This window comes from Vanacampus margaritifer, chromosome 8 (genome assembly GCF_051991255.1).
Source record: "Vanacampus margaritifer isolate UIUO_Vmar chromosome 8, RoL_Vmar_1.0, whole genome shotgun sequence".
In the NCBI taxonomy this organism is placed as follows: domain Eukaryota; kingdom Metazoa; phylum Chordata; class Actinopteri; order Syngnathiformes; family Syngnathidae; genus Vanacampus; species Vanacampus margaritifer.
In genome coordinates this window covers 11,768,870-11,785,333 of record NC_135439.1, presented here as the reverse complement: position 1 = coordinate 11,785,333, position 16,464 = coordinate 11,768,870, and the positions used below count along the sequence as shown (strand labels likewise).

Genomic DNA, 16,464 nt, shown 5'->3' with positions numbered 1-16,464 from the left:
TAAATGTGTAAAAAAATATATATATTTCTGAATGGGTTCTTTAAGTGTGAAAGGTAAATATTTCCCGGTCCAGAAAGTATGAAATTTCTTCTTCTCTATGCTTCTTTTCAACCACATTTTGCATTGTCATGTCAAATTATAAATATTTGATATACTTTATACATTAGTTTAGCATTAGCTTCTCGTGTTGGTGTGTTGCATGCTTAGGCTACTCCTCGTCCGCCTTTTTTGCCACCACGGAAGCAGGATTAGTTTAAAAACAAATCTGTAGCAGTAACTGTAATGTATATACAGTAAAAAAAAATAAATAAATAAAATAAAAAAAAAATTAAAAAAAATAAAATAAAAAATTTTTAAAAACGGGATTTTTTTGTTTTATAGTAGATTTTTTACAGTACTTAACGGATATTTTACAATAACTTTTTTTTGCCAGTTATTTACTGTAAATTTTACAGTCAATTCTTTACAATGAACTGCATAGTCTTATTTTATAAAAGCAGAATTTTGTATTGGATCTCATTGAAGTGCTTCTGGTGTACCTAATAAGGATCCAGCAAGCGTGCAAACTATACAATAAAAAAATAACGGCGACTGTTTATGTGCCAACTAGTATCAGTGTATGATGTTTTTATTAGGCGCCGCATGGCACACAGTTTCATCTTGTACCCCGTGACATGCTCACACGCAGCCCCACAGATGCGACAGTTTGGACAAGAAGCGGCAAGCTAATGAGCACAGCACAGCCCTGATTGATCACCTGAATAATTAAACACGGGTGGTACCTGGAGACGCCATATGCCGCGTTCATGTGCTCTCTGCTGCTCCGCCGCAGAGGTAAACAAACGCAAATCGGCCCAAAGATGGATGAGAACTGCTGTATAATGTGAGGGTTGGTTGTTTGCAGTAGAGCTCAAAAGGCAGAAGGATAGAATATGTTATCAAGTAAGTAGATGTATCCTCAGCTGTCTCATGTGCTGGTCTATTAGGAAAGATCTTCATGTAGGAGCAGCTGCACAGATGAAGCTGGACCTTCTGTTTGATTAGGCGTAAAATGTTCACGGCTGAGGTGAGCAGGGCACCCATGGGAGTAGGAGGGGCAAAAAGAACCAATCTTTCTCCTCTCTCTCTTTTTATAAACCCATTGTGAGCTTAACCAGCAGCAAAAAGGGAATTTCAGTCCAGCTCACAGCAATGCCTATTTTCTGTATAGTCTAAAGTTGCGAAAAGTACTTAAACAGTCAATTCACAATGAACTGCTTTTGAGCACCCATCCTTGGGGTGACAATCACTCGACTCGGGTATGGTACCCATGGTTGGGGCTGGGGCACCATGAAGGGTCTCTCAAATGACATTCCAGCTTCTGACAAAGGTGACTTCAATATCATCAGTTCCATGTTCATTCCTGCTGCTGTAAGAATCGATTTCCAACCTAATTCCCTGCTATGGAGAACCAAAAATGCCAAAATTAAAAATATATAAATAAATAAAAGTGAAAATAAAAGTATAAAAATATCATTCAAAAATTAAATACAAAATAATACATATAAACTGAAATAAACACAACCAATATATATATATAAATAAATATATATATAATTATATCTATATAAAGAGAGAGAGAGAGAGCTTACACATTTTTAAGAAAAAGAGGAGGGACTAAAAAGTAGACGAAAAGGTTTTTAAAGGTTTTTTAAATTACCTAAAAATGGAAGAGGAAAAGCATAACCATAAAATGTCCATGAAATTGCTCAGTCAGAAAATGTATTTTTAAAAAGGCAGAAAATAAAATACATGTCCACACCATTGCAAAAAAAAAAGAAAAAAATATATATACTACAAGATATAAACAAAATAATAAAAATAAAAATAGAATTAAATGTCAAACAATAAATAAAAAGGCTCTGCTCTCATATTTATTTATTTCAAGCTGAAGACGCTGTCAGCATGAAATCCGTCATAAAATATTATTCAAATAAAGTGTGTCTTAGGTTGAACTATTTGCCTATTGGTGGTTGATTGACATGTCAGTCTGTCGGACTCTGCCCGTTCCACAGCAAGGGAGAATTCACAAACACAAAAGAAACAATGGACCTTGTTACAGGAACTTGTGTGAAGTTGTCGAGCAACTTAAGTCGCAAGTTGTGGTGACAGTGGACAAGATGGTCGTCCATTGCTGGAGCTCTTCATGCATGCGGGCGAGACTTCCATGTTTGCAAAGGCAGAGTCCAATCCAAGACACCCTAAGGACCGCTCCCTCATTTGAATAACATTTCATGACGGATTTCATGCTAACAGCGTCTGCAGCATGAAATAAATAAATATGAGAGCAGAGCCTATTTATTTATTTAAATCTATTTCTATATTTATTTTTGAATTTATTTCCACATTTATTTTTATTTTTGGAAAAAACATTTTTTTTGCATTTATTTATTCATTTATATCTATATGTTTTGTTGTTTTTATTTCCATTTATATTTATTTTTTGTATTTATTTTTTTAATTATATTTTTACATCTGTTTTTATTTTCACATGTATTTATTTTTCATTTCGGCATTTCTGGTCATCCCCTGCTGCCTAAACTTGCACCTGCTCTAAACCTGAAGGCAGCGATTGTGGAGATAGTGAGGGTCACATTAACAAGGGGGTAATTCTTACCTTCGCCAAGGGTCTGCTTTAGTAAGTCATGTTTGGCCTGCAGCTTAATGATGAGGTTACTGCCATTCAGGAACTCCTTGAATTTCTAAATAGAGAGATTAAAACGACAATGAGCGAGTGACGCCTCTAATCCTGCATAACACGAGCCAGCTCACGGAAATGCTAATCAAAGCAGGATCATTTTGATTCGTTTGGTGTTAAATTGAAATTTGATACAAGTATTAGATAGACTTACTGAGAGGTAGAACATTTCAGTTTCCTGTTGGTTGGCCCTCCTCTTTGCTACATTCATCTTGCTCATGTAGGACTCGGACGCCAGGGACTTGATGGATTCAGTGGAGCGGCTATGTTGGAAGGCGTCAGACACGTCAAAATCCTCCACTGTCAACATGTCCTGCAGCGTTTGCATGGTAGCGTCCAAGGTCTTTCTCACCTGCATCGAAAAGGGGAGCATGAAAAAGGAAAACAGATGTCAATTCAAGGAATGTCCATTTAGTCTGAGGAGAAAAAAAAAGCAGCAAGTGACCTTATTTTCAAGGGCGAGATAAACTATCATTTGCATTGCAGTGAAATGAAAAGCAAGTCACGTCTGAATAAAAGCGGAAACAGCTCAAATGGACGAGTGCAAATGCAGACATATTTTTGGGCGCGGGGCATAGATTGATAAAGCTCATTTCCAGTAATGGCACGCCCCATCCATTATTGCATATAACAGAAGACACGGGGAGGGAGGAGAGGCAGAGCAATTGGCACAGGAACACGGCTTATTATCACCTCCGTTTGCACCTTTGTGTCGGCCGCTTTTTTTTTGATGAGAAAGCCCTCACTTCATCAGCATAACGCACAATTTCATACAGAAAACAACACTGGCACAGTGACAAGGCACTAAATAAATTCTCAGCCCCCGCAGTGGGAGGGGTCAGCGTAGAGTAATTGCGATGAGGACAGATGGTGATGTGGCCCTGCTCTGTGGCTCCAGGGAACAGCAGACAGGCCTTTCTCTATCAGGGGGAAGGTGATGTGGGGGAAGAGGGGGCTGCCGGACACACACAAAGCCCCCGTAAATCCTCACCTCCTCATTCTCAATCTTGAGCGTAGCCAAGCGAGACTGTAGTTGGTGGTAGCGCATCAAGAGCTCCGTCTGGACCGGTTGCTGGGCACTCACCTGGCACACCTAAGAAGAAGGAGCATAAAGCATTAAGATACAAATGGAAAAATAATATGTCTTGGGGTGGTTGGCACAGTCGCCTCACGTCAAAAGGGTTGCTAGTTCGAATCTTGGAGGATGAACTGGTTGCGTGGGTCCATCCCGCCAGAGTTGAAAAAAAGCAATTAAGGTTTATTGAGGATTGGCCGAATTTGGTCTATTAATAATGTACTAATAATTTTCTTTATTAAACCAGTCACCTATTGGATTTGAAAGACTAATGAACCCAAATAATTTTCGATTTAAGGCACTTGCACATAACATTGGGTTTTTGGAGCACCCAGTAGGGATGTAACGATATCCAAATATCCCCGATACGGTATTATCACAATATGAAGGTTAAGATATGATAATCATCACAATATTGTGGGGAGGTTGGCGGTATAAAAAAAAAAAGTCACATTAAATTGTAAAAAAAAAAAAAAACTCATACTAAAAAAAAGACAATATTGTGCTTTTGCACATAACAGCAATGCATATAAACAACCTACGATCACTAATAACATCTAATATTGAGGCATTTGAGCTCATTGAGTTCCTCCACATTACGTTCCCCTTCATCTGACAATTATCGTGGATTTTAAACATAGAAGGGCCAAAACATGCCTTATGAAAATGAAACTGCACTAAAAAAAAAAAAACTAGCCACCAGAAGGAGCTAGAACTGCACAAATGGAAATCAACCTGACTTTTTTAACAGATGTGCTGCTTTTAATATCGTGACATGACGACGACCATATTGTGGCAGTTTTAAAGGGAGGGTCCAAAGTTTTCATTCAGAAATAAACACTTTATTAAATGTACCTTGTACAGTCTGGCAGAAAAAACATTTAATTGGTCTTCCTGCCCCTATTTCTAGTCAATTAAAAAGTGAAATTGGAAAATTGTCTGCAGGCAGAACATCTGATTATCTTAATATCTGTATTTGAAGATCTATCCCTGAGTCTACAAATATGCAATATTTTGACATTTTCAAAGCATAGTATTTATTATTATTATTATTATTATTATTATTATTATTATTATTATTATTATTATTATTCAGCTAGGTACATAATATTTAATTTGCAGAAAATCTTACTAAATGTGAAAATGCTAAGCACTGGGAGCATCTCACCTCATCTCCCATGTGTGGCAGGTACTCGAAGCGCATTGGAGGGCAGAACACCTGGTTATGCATATCCATGAGCTTGTGCTTGTCGCAGCGAGAGTCCAGGTTGTCCACCGCGTTCTCGATGACATCCAGTCCCTCGTGGCGGGACGTCTCCAGGTTGTACTCCGCGGACAAGTAAGTCCTAAACGTCCGCGCCAAGCTAGCGTGGTATCCCAGATCACAGCACTGTGAACGACAAAAACATTTTTGCGGTTATCGAATTGGAAATGATGTCAGAGCAGCTTGCAGGGAAATATGAAGAAATCACATCTTGTTTCACGTTGTTCCAAAACAAGAGCTCACATCCTGATCGGAGTTAGCCTAGTAGGACACCAGGGATAATTACAGAGCTTTATCACACTGAGCGGTATGAAGTAACCCAATTAAGCAAAGGGATGTTTGGAGGGGAGCGTTAGAGGGAGCTAGGGGCGACTGACAGTTGTGTGAATCACTAAGCAAATGCTCTTTAGCGCTCGTTAGCGCGAGGAAACTATCTCTTTGCTTTGATGTAGCCTCAATAAGTCACTCAAATGAAAAAAGGAGGCTAAAGGGGTGAAGCAAATTAGCTGTTTTTTTTTTTTTCATAAGCAAGCTATGTGACAACAAAACAGTCAAATCTGCGAGTCTGCTGCAGCAGATGCTGGAGTAAAAGGATGATTGAACACGTTTACATTCAAGCACTGATGACCGTCTCGCTATAATAAATGCTTTCATGTTCACTTAAATTTTCACTACTGCATATATTTAGGCTAAGGAGGAAGAAGGGAATAGGTTTATTTGAATCCAAATTGCTATGTTTTGCTTCTCGTATATAAGGGTTATTGACGGATAAGGATTTCACCAGATGCAGCACAGTTCATTTATTATGAAACACATAAAATATTTACTCTTTATTATTATTTACTATTATCGACCATTTAGGACATAAATCTATCACGGAAAGCTTTCTACAATGGTCGCACCAGATGTCGGTTGGTCGCACCACATAATATTTTCAACAATACAATAAATGGCTGGATGGATTAATAATACAAAATAAATTAAACTCTTTTTTTTCTTTTTTTTTTACATCCCTCTGCATGGCAAATCTGCTTTTGAGAAAAATGTTCATTATTGTCATTATTTATTTATTATTGCCCGTACTTCCTTTGGCTGCTCCCTTTTTTTCTGTTGTCTTCTGCAGATGACTGGAACCATCTTTAGGTAGCAGAATTTAAAACAAAGTTCTTTCATCCTCCTTTCTGCTTTTAAAAACTCTTTACAAACCAATATTCAAAAACACTGCACTTGCTTTTATTGCTTTTAGCCCAGTGCTTCTCAGTTTTTTTTTGTTACGCTCCAAAAAATATTTCACACCACCAAGGTTATTTTAGTTAACTAAAACTAACAAAAAAAACTACAAGTCAAAATACAAATTAGTTAACTAAATAAAATAAAAGCAAAAATGCTTTGTAAAAAACGAAAACTAACAAACTACATTTCATGATTACAAAACTAACTAAAACAAACTATAATTACAGCAAAAATGTCCTTTGTTTTAGTCATTGGCAATCAATTTAATGCAGGAGCCTTTGGGGATGATTTATTTTTTATATTAACCGGAATAGGGGTGTCAGGCGATTAAAATGTTTTATCGTAATGAATCCACTACTTCAATAGTTAACTCACGATTAATCGCAAATTTTAAAAATGTACAAAAATGTACAATAAAATATTTTTCTTCTAAGGTTTCATACTCTTGTTAATAAAAAATGGGGGGAAAGTTAAACAAATAGAATTATGGCTGCATCTTTTAGTCAGAAGAAGACATATATTTCATAATTGATAAAATTAAGTTAAAATTAAAAAGATGTAATGTACTGTAAAAAAATTTTTTTATATTGATTTGTGTTGAGGTCATAATTCTGCCACTAGATGGCATTTGTAACGGTGACAGCTCTGTGCATTTTTCTTTTCATATTAAGCGCTATCTAATCTTTAACATGAAATAACTTGTTAAATTCTTCACAATTGTAAAATACAACTTGACCCCAGTCTCCACAAATATATGCATTATTTTTTAAATTTATTACAGCTAAATTTTGATGTGGACGTCTCTGCTGTGTTATTACTTATTATACTTGGTTTCTGCTGTACTAGTTTAGATTGCACTTGTTGTCTATGATAATACTGTACATTCAGAAGAACCCTGCTCCTGCGCTCCGTGTCAAATGTTCAAAATGGAGGTCATTTAGGTTTCACACACTCGCATGCTCCCTAGAATGACACCTCAGACCAGCATGCATAGCAAACACATTATTAAAGATCATTACTGATGCTGATGTGGAGTGACAGAGTGGACTTCTTGCTGAGCGAATGTTGGCTTTTAATGTGTGCTGAGTCGTCAAAAGCATTTCTTAATCTGCCCTGCGAGTGGCACCCAAACTAAACATCCTTACAATCCCATTCCACGCAGCTCAGGAAGGATTTGGTCCATTCAGCGTCCAGACACTGGATCCAACCGAGCAGAACAAGACCAAGAGACTGGAATAGCCACGAATCAGTATCTCAATACAACCGGTTAGCATTTACATATAAACAACAAAAAGACTGACTGATATGAAATATGTTTCCTGCTACGCATCACTACATGTACAAATTTAATTTGACCTGGAAAACATGCATTGTATTCTACTCCTGATGTAGTGCCGTATGGTGGCCCAGCCTCGGGGAACACCGCTGAGAATCTTAAAACACTAAACAAATAATAGAATAAACATTTGTAATGTGGCAATTCTTTCTAATTTGGAACAACCTCTTGCACAGACGCCAACAACAGCTTTTTTCCCGTTGGTGTCAAGAAATTAGTCATCTTTCTCACAGACAGCATGTGGCATTACATAAGGATTTAATAAAAAACATGACAAATGTTAATGTTCCACAAGTGCATTCTCAACAGAAATTTCCTTGAATGGAAAATAGGGCTGCTTTCTGGCATTTTACAAAGTGCTCTTGATGTATAAAAAAAATGTATTAAAAAAAACATACAGTACCCTGCATGGGGGGGAAAAGTACTCAGATAGACTTAATCAATTAACAAATAGAGCAGTGGTTGCATTTAACAGACTGTGTGAGAGAAGCTGTTTTTAGTTTGTTAATTATAGGATGTGTGTATTGAGAAAAGGAGTTTTCTAGCTGAAAGTGGACCATTCGCATATAAAAATGCACTTTTAGAATTTGCAAGGGTATGAAATTAATAATAATAATAATTAATATAATAAATGAAAATATAATAATAATTTAAAAAAATAATAATAATAAATGAAAATATAATAAATGAAATGATGTGTCATTCTGCGATAGGCTGCAGCTCATCCGCAACCCTAATGTTGGAGAGCGGAACAGAAAACGGATGGATCGATACATGTGCTTAATATGACACCGACTACAACATTCAGAGAGAAGAAGTTTCTCCGCATCCGGTGAATTCCAACCATACAGACTAGAGGAAAGCAAATTGAATTTAGGATAAATTAGGATGTCAAATTGTCAATACCCTCATCCGTGTTGACATTTGCTGGACGAAAAATTAGGAAAGGCCGCACTGGATTGTGCCGATGCTCCTAATATTATGGCCAACGAGCATAATGCAATGTACAGTAAATGCATTTATTCATATAATTTGTCACAAGGCTTCAAAGAGTATGATTAAGAGTTGGTGTTGAACACCAAGGGTAAAAAGACATGAAAATGAACGCAACGTGGCCATCAAGACACAACTGGAGTCAGCGCAGTTAATTCCACTTCAACTCTCAGCTGTGCCACGTAAACAAACATGTGTTGCATACTTACGTCTATCATATCGGCGACATCGTGGATGTAATATTTGGCCACCACTGCGTTTGTCGCTGCCAGGTTCAACAAATAGTCATTGCGGGCTTTGGTGCACTTCAACTTATTCTCGGAGTACTTGGCTTGCCTCTGGAGAAGAAAGAACAGATGAAGGGAAAAACACATCAGTGTGGGTAAATCAAGCAGATGTGTGGACGTGTGTGTGTGTGTGTGTGTGTGTGTGTGTGTGTGTGTGAGGCAGCTGCAGCTCTGGGACCCTCCGAGAGGCAGAGATGGTAGCGGGAAGTTTGGAAACACTCCAGGGAAGCTGCATCTACATTAGTCATGTGTTAAGCGGCGCAGGGCAGGCTTGTGTTTAGTCATGAATGTGTTTCTCAGCACTCAGGAGACTGCACAATGCTGACAAAAAAGGCTGCGACTTTAACAGCTGGTGCACTCAGCGGGGATAACTCATCTAATGAGAGGCAATGCGAGAGCTACAGCACAATTTATGCCTCTACAAATACCTGGAACAATATGTAGATACATTACTGGTGGAAATATTCGCAAATATAGAGAACGAACATCCGATTGTGATGCAGTTGCAACCACAAAGATGGATGGATGGATTACTAGCTAGCTAGATAGATAGATAGATAGATAGATAGATAGATAGATAGATAGATAGATAGATAGATAGATAGATAGATAGATAGATAGATAGATAGATAGATAGATAGATAGATAGATAGATAGATATGAGAATGGTTGTTTGTGTATACACTCTAAAAACGATTGGGTCAAAAATAACCCAAATTGGGTCAAATATGGACTATCCCGAGTTATTAAACAAATTAAATTAATAAATTAAATTAAATTAATAATCCACAAAGCAACCTACTTTTTTGGGGTTCTTTTGTGGTTTATTCGTTTGACCCAACTTTTTGTGTAAATTGAATAACCCAATTGAACTGGGTAAAAAATGAACCGACCCAACTTTTGGGGTTAAATAACTCAAAATGTTGGGTAAAATTAAATTAATAACCTACAAAGAAACCCAATTCTGGGGTTGTTTTGTTTGTTATTTATTTGACCAAACTATTTGGGTTTATTGAATAACCCAAAAAGTTGAGTTGACCAAATTTGGGTTATTTTTGACCCAACTGTTTTTAGAGTGTATTGTGCCCTGCAATTGGCCGGCGACCAGTGCAGGGTGGACAACGCCTCTCGTCCAAAGTCAGCTGGGATAGGCTCCGGCTCACCCACACCCCTAATGAGGACAAATGGAAATGGAAGGATGGGTAGATTGAGGGGTGTACCTAATGAAACGGCCGAGCAAAAAAAAGATGCGTCGTAAAACCCAACGTTAATTTTAGAAGAAATACATGTTTAGCTGTTTAACACAATGTAGTTATATGGAACTGATCCAGTACTTAACAGGGTTGCTTCCGATTTGACCATCGCACTTTTTGCTCTACGTGTACTGCATATAATAAAGCCTCCGGGATGCAAATTTCAGCAGTAGCGTGTTGTTTGGTAGGCTATTTCCACCTCAAAGTGTGCGGCAGAGACAACATCAATAGCTTGGAAACTAGCGAGACTAGAGGGGAGGAATGTTCATTGCTGCACTGCGTTATAAAAAGAGCTCAATTCCCAAGCAAGCGCCATCCCGTATAAATCAGAAACACTGTCATCCTCTGAGCCTTTTGATTTCCGGCACCTGACATATAAAGGGAGTTTCATTTGCATGAGGAAATTCCAGAGGAAGCTCCTGCGTGAAAACTGTTGAAAGTAAAAGTACTCTGCAGCAGTTGAATGTGAGCTGAGCTTGCCTTTTAGCCAGGAGTCTCCTCAGAGAGTTTTTTCACTGCACTAGCTAAGTTTAATGCTGTTTATCGCTGTCATATATATTTTTTCTAACTCTACCAAGGAGATTATGTTGTAATTTCTGTTGGTTTGCTGATTTGTTTTGACTTCCTGTCTACAGTTAAAGCAGAGAATCAATCAAATGCTTCTAAAGGAATGGTGCATATATCATGGTCCGTGGGCCATAGAAGGCCCACTCCTTTTTTTCTTTTTCTTTTTTTAAAGGGACAGTGAGTATAATTAAGTGCCATCTAGTAGTAAACTAATAAAATGCAACAATTGTGAAGCACGTGCACTACAGTGGCAAACAAGAACTCGCTGGAGCGGCTAACAAAAACTAGCTAAAGCAGCTAGCTAGAGCGGCTAGTGGGAGAAGCTAGCGAAAGCAAAGCAGAGGGAGACAAGGGGCGGGAGCCTGAATCACAGAACTCAACAACAATCACCTGCAGGCCTCAACTTTGTTAGGTAAGCGGCGGGCGACCCTGTGGGTTTGACCACCAGAGGCTAACTATGTTTGCGAAGATCTTATCCTTATCCGTATCCATACCAGAAAGATGGCGGTGAAACATGTTAGCCTCCTGTAAGTCACGGCCTATGTAATATATTTAGCGGTACAAGGCCTATGATTATATATGTATATATATATATAAATGTACGTTGATATGATATAACTTTTTTTGTTGCATATTATTGAAATTAATATTGGGTTTTTAAAATGAATGAATTATTAAGTTCACCACTGGATGGTGCTAAATCATAGACTCTCCCTTTAATTCAACCGTTCAAGCATTTAAATAATAAAGACGCCTGTGATATTATTTGCATTAATTTAGCCCCATTCCCTAAAATTGGTTAAATACAAGTACAGTATAACACATTTTTGTAATTTAGTTAATTAATGAATTGTTTAGTTGATATATTGCAAATAAACTATATAAAAAAACATAGTAGATAGAAAATTCAACTATTTACTTTTACTTATTTTTTCTAATAAACTAATCGACACTTACAATAATTTTCCAAATTTAATTTATATTAAATAACTCATGAAATAATTTTAGTTACTCATTACAGATAACATTAAAAAATAAGAATTAATGAGTATTATATGTAACTTTGGTACACAGTTTAACTTTTTTTTTTTTAGCTCATCTACGTTGAACAAAAATGTAAACACACGACTTTTTTGCTCCCATTTTCTATGAGCTGAACCTAATTTGTGCCTAGTGCAAGTCTAGCCAAAACACAGTCCAACAGTGTGCATGGGTGGAGTATTTAGTATTTTTAGTATTTTGCTACGCTTTCGCAGATAGGAAAGGGCGCTTGTGCCACCATGTGCCATTGTGGGATGGAACGCAGCCAACTCCCGTCCAATCGAAATGGCTCCCCTCAATTCGTTACTCATTAAACCCCTTTAGCGCGATAAAAGTGAACTACTCAAACCTCTCAGGATTAAGATCTCCAGTAAACACCCACCTTCTCTTTCATCTTCTCGATCTTCCTAACAGAACTGCGTCGGGACTGGCGGTCTTCGTGCCGCAGGAGGTTCACGTTGAGATCTCCCGACTTGCTGAACTGCTTCTCCTCTTGCTTCTCCGCATCCTTCAGCTTGCTCTCGGCACTGATGCTCTCCGTGTGGTACATGTGGTACGTCTTCATCACCTGTGGAGGATACGCCAAAATTCAACAATGGCTGCCATCATCCGCATGCTCATATCATCTCGTTGGACAGATTCAATTGTCATGCTCTGAGGAGTGCTTAAAGGTAAAACTACAGGCCACTTAGTGTGCTTTTGTTTTAATTAAAGAAGTGTGTTTTCAATGTGTGGGGGGTTTGACTTGAAAATGGAATGTGGTAGTTCTACTCCACTAGAATGAGAAGGCACTTTAAAAAGAGCCCAGTCAGACTAATCGATGATTTACAGAACACAATGAGCCTCTGAGAGATGTCCTCTTCCAAATTCTTCTGTTCTTTCCAAGGATGCTTTGCTCTTTCACGGTGGCCTGGTGGATCATTCAGGGCAAAAGATTTGGCAGTAACACACATGTCACCACACATGGAATTTCTCAACAGAATACAGGAAGTCATATTTTTAAGTCATCCTCGCATCCCCCTCCTCAATGTGCTTTAAGAATGTTTTTTTTTTCTTCTCTTCCCTCTCCCTACTACGATTGAGATATTTGAATAATACTGCAGCAAGGTGACAACAGGTTTGTAGTGGCAGAATGCCTGACATTTTTTTTACCCTATGTTCTCGTTAAATGTAACCATATGCTTCTTCCGCACTCTTGTAAAGTGTCACCCAGATGTGAGTGGTGTCTTTAAACGTCCTGAAAGCATTTTTTTTTTTTTTTTTAAAAAACATCCCAGGATGTTGGACAGTCTATATAAACACTGATTTATTTGTTTCCTCCTCCAAGTTTCCTGTGATCTACTAAATCATGTCCGCTTAGGCACTACTAGTCCTTTCATCTCCTTAAGAACTGCCTTTGGGTCAAAGCATGTGATAGTAATATTTTCCAATGTCGTCTTTGAAGAAGCGCTATTTTGTCCCATCATTGTGTGCCGCTACACAAAAGACCACCATGCTCCAGGAAGGGATGAACAACAGCAACAACAGAGGGACAAACAGCTGGGAGGCAAATATTTGAAAGGAAAATCAATGCATATGAAAAAAAGTGTAATTTTCAGAAGGATACAAATTGGTTGTAAACATATTATCAAATCAATACAGAGATTGGCTAACTTGATTTGAATTTGTTCATTTCATTTGTTAGCCGAGTTCAGTTGTGTGACCATGCTCTTAACAATGTAACTGTAAAAAATAAATATTCCCATTGAAATGGACTAAAATATTCTATTCTAGCACCACCAAAAAGGTGACTTTTTTTTTGTTTTGTTATATGTCTGTAATAAAGAGAAACAACACTGTGATTATTCTAATGCCATTAGATGTAGCAGGATGCAAAATAAAAAAATTAAATAAAAAATAAATAAATAAATAAATAAAAAAGATGTAGCAGGATGCACTTTAAACAGTTAGCTAACGAATCCTTGGACACGGGAGTAAAGTTGAACTTTGTACTCATTGAGGATTTTTTAAAACTGGAAATAAACATTAAACAAACAATAAAAATATGCAACTTATATAAGAGATGTTATGTTTGTTGGCATTAGCTAACGCTGTTAGCTAACACTGTACTAGTCTGGAGCTAGATAGACTAAACTGAGTAAAAGCTAAGTAAAAGTTTGAAATATTTAAATCAATTAAAATTCAAGTTGTCAAAATTATACAACTCTTATTGGCAAGTTTGAACTGTGAACTTACAAGCTCCAAAAGCAACCAATGTGGAGGATACAGCTGTATTTCAAAACTTATATTATCTTTGTAAAAGCAAAATGTATACTGTACTTTTGGATTTTATTAGAGGCAGTTTGGTAGGCTTCAAGGTTAAGCGTGTTTCTCATGCTTGCGAGGGTTCAAAATTGTTCATAGGGTAAAATGTTGTTTTGTCTTTTTTTTTTCTTTTCTGGAGAGCTTAGTATTGTTCATTCGGTAATTTTACCGATTACACATGTCATCGTCATTGCAAAATGTTGTTTGTCTATTTGTGCCTTGCCTTTCATCCAAGTCAGCTGGGAGAGTCTCCAGCTAACCCACAACTCTAATGAAGGCATCTGTACATAACTAAGTGGATGGATTTCATGGGATTCCGCAGGTGTACCTAATTTTTAGTATTGTGACATAACCCTTGCGTGTAATATGTGGGGAAAATATTTTCTTAAAGATAATTGGATGGGAGCAACTGCTGCTGCTGTTGAATGAAAAAGTCAACAGAAGCATGAATGACAGACTGAGGCAAAGACGGAAACAGCACTCTCCAGCTGAGAGTTTCTAAATCAGTGTTGCTATTAATAAGCGAAGCAAGGGAACAGCCAACAGACAGCAGGTGGTCCATCACAAAGATAAGATCGGCTTTATTGATCTCACCGGGGATATTAAGTCTGCGTAACCGGAAATTAAGTTGGAGCCGAGAATTGTTGCATCTTTCTGACTCATGTTACTGAAAATATCAACAGGAGATTTTCAGGCCTTTGCACTTTCCTCATTTCAAGGCTTGGCAGACTGAAAATATGTTTTTAGCACACGGCCTTCCATGTCTGGCTCAGGAGCCGGGGATTTCGCACTTTTCTTGGCTGCCAATGAAAACCGTTAGAAGAGAAATCACCATGTGTTACCAAGTGACTACAATATTGATTTGGCTATTTATGAGGAAAAGAAAATATTAACAAGGTTGTGCAGGCAGGGAAAAATTTGCTCAACGCCTATAAAAATGCTTTCCAAATACAGCGGAAGCACAGAAGTTGCTCCTGAGGTCAATTACGTCTCCAGAGTTCTGACTACCATCATGTATGATGTCACAAAAGATAGCAGTTCAGCCATCTGAATTCTGAGCGTGTGTTTCGCTTTTTCTTTGACACCAGACTCACTACGATAATTGTTGTCTTTTGTTTTTTACACTGCATTTGATTTAGAATTAGTTGTAACACGATTCACCTTAGTAGTTTGTATATAATCTGCGTTAGAGCACTTCATGACACTAGATCAGGGATGGCAAACTGCGGTTCTGGAGGGTTGAAGTCTTGCGGGTTTTAGAGGTTTCCCTGATTTCAGCTGATTCCAATTAACAGGATCGTTATCTGGCTTATGCAGAGCTTGCTGATGAGCTGATCATGAATCAGCTGTGTTGAAGAAGGGAAATATCCAAAACCTGCACTAGATGGTCTAAGAAAAATTGTTAGCACTGGGCTCATGGTTGAATAAAATAAATAAATAAAGCATTTAGCCTACACCTTCTTTTGTGACGAATAAAAAAAAATAAAAAATAAAAATGAACACAGGTTGGCTTGCAGAAAAGGCACATAAAAAAAAACACCAGCACACAAATGGATTTTTTATGACACTGTTAAAAAAAAAGGAAGATGTAGCATGTGAGACAACAAAGCAGCAGAGAGAACTAAAATAAAAATGCATTGTCAAGGCAAAAAGATGCACTTTTGGCTCATCCATTTGATCCTGCCACAAGCTCCCAAATGCAGCTGCATTTTGCAGATAAAAACAAAATGATGTGCTATATGACAAAATGACACCTCGGGGTATTAATCCAGACAGACAAACCTAAAGCAGAACATTTGAGGCAAGAAAATACTGCACCACTTCATCATTTATCGCATTATTTTACATTATCATCATCAAAACTGTTCAATGCGTATTGTAGCTACACAGGACACAATAACTTAAAAAAAAATTAAGTCTAGCACATGAAGTTTCAGGGCACTCACATTTATGTTTAGGTCTATTTACAACAAAATAGCTATCGGGGGGGAAAAAAACAATGAAAGGTTGAGAAAACTATAAAGATAAGGATGAAAGGACATGAAACAGATCAATGTTGACTTACAGTGTACAGTTCATTGGTCACCTTCACCAGCTCCTCGTGCATTTGGATGCCGATGTCCTTGCTCTGAAAGACAACAGCCCAAGAAAACATCAGGTCATGTCTAAAAGGTGACAAACTCTTGAATATACCTTCACTTCAACATACAAATAAGAATACAAGTATAGTTTTAGACAATATTCGGAATGTCAATGTGTTGTCCATCTGAAGATAGAGTATGGGCAACCTTGGATTTGTTTGTTTTTGCATTCGGTCCCATTCAAACAAGCACAAAACTATATGCGCTAAACGCTTCAACTCCCACAAGGGTTG

At 37.6% G+C, this 16,464-nt stretch overlaps 1 protein-coding gene across 5 annotated transcripts in view; it reads right to left on the bottom strand.

Moving 5' to 3' along the window:
- Positions 1-16,464, bottom strand: part of srgap3 (SLIT-ROBO Rho GTPase activating protein 3) — a 67,459-nt gene that overhangs the window by 17,672 nt on the left and 33,323 nt on the right. For all 5 annotated transcript variants that reach the window (XR_013295087.1, XR_013295089.1, XR_013295088.1 and 2 more), the window contains exons 4-10: positions 16,156-16,218; positions 12,169-12,354; positions 8,848-8,976; positions 4,981-5,202; positions 3,729-3,830; positions 2,892-3,089; positions 2,657-2,741 (exon numbers count right to left, since the gene is read on the bottom strand). Coding sequence is in view for 2 of the 5 variants with exons in the window: in XM_077573618.1 (XP_077429744.1) it covers positions 2,657-2,741; positions 2,892-3,089; positions 3,729-3,830; positions 4,981-5,202; positions 8,848-8,976; positions 12,169-12,354; positions 16,156-16,218 (985 nt within the window). In the remaining 3 variants the exon portion in view is untranslated. The remainder of the gene's footprint in view (positions 1-2,656; positions 2,742-2,891; positions 3,090-3,728; positions 3,831-4,980; positions 5,203-8,847; positions 8,977-12,168; positions 12,355-16,155; positions 16,219-16,464) is intronic.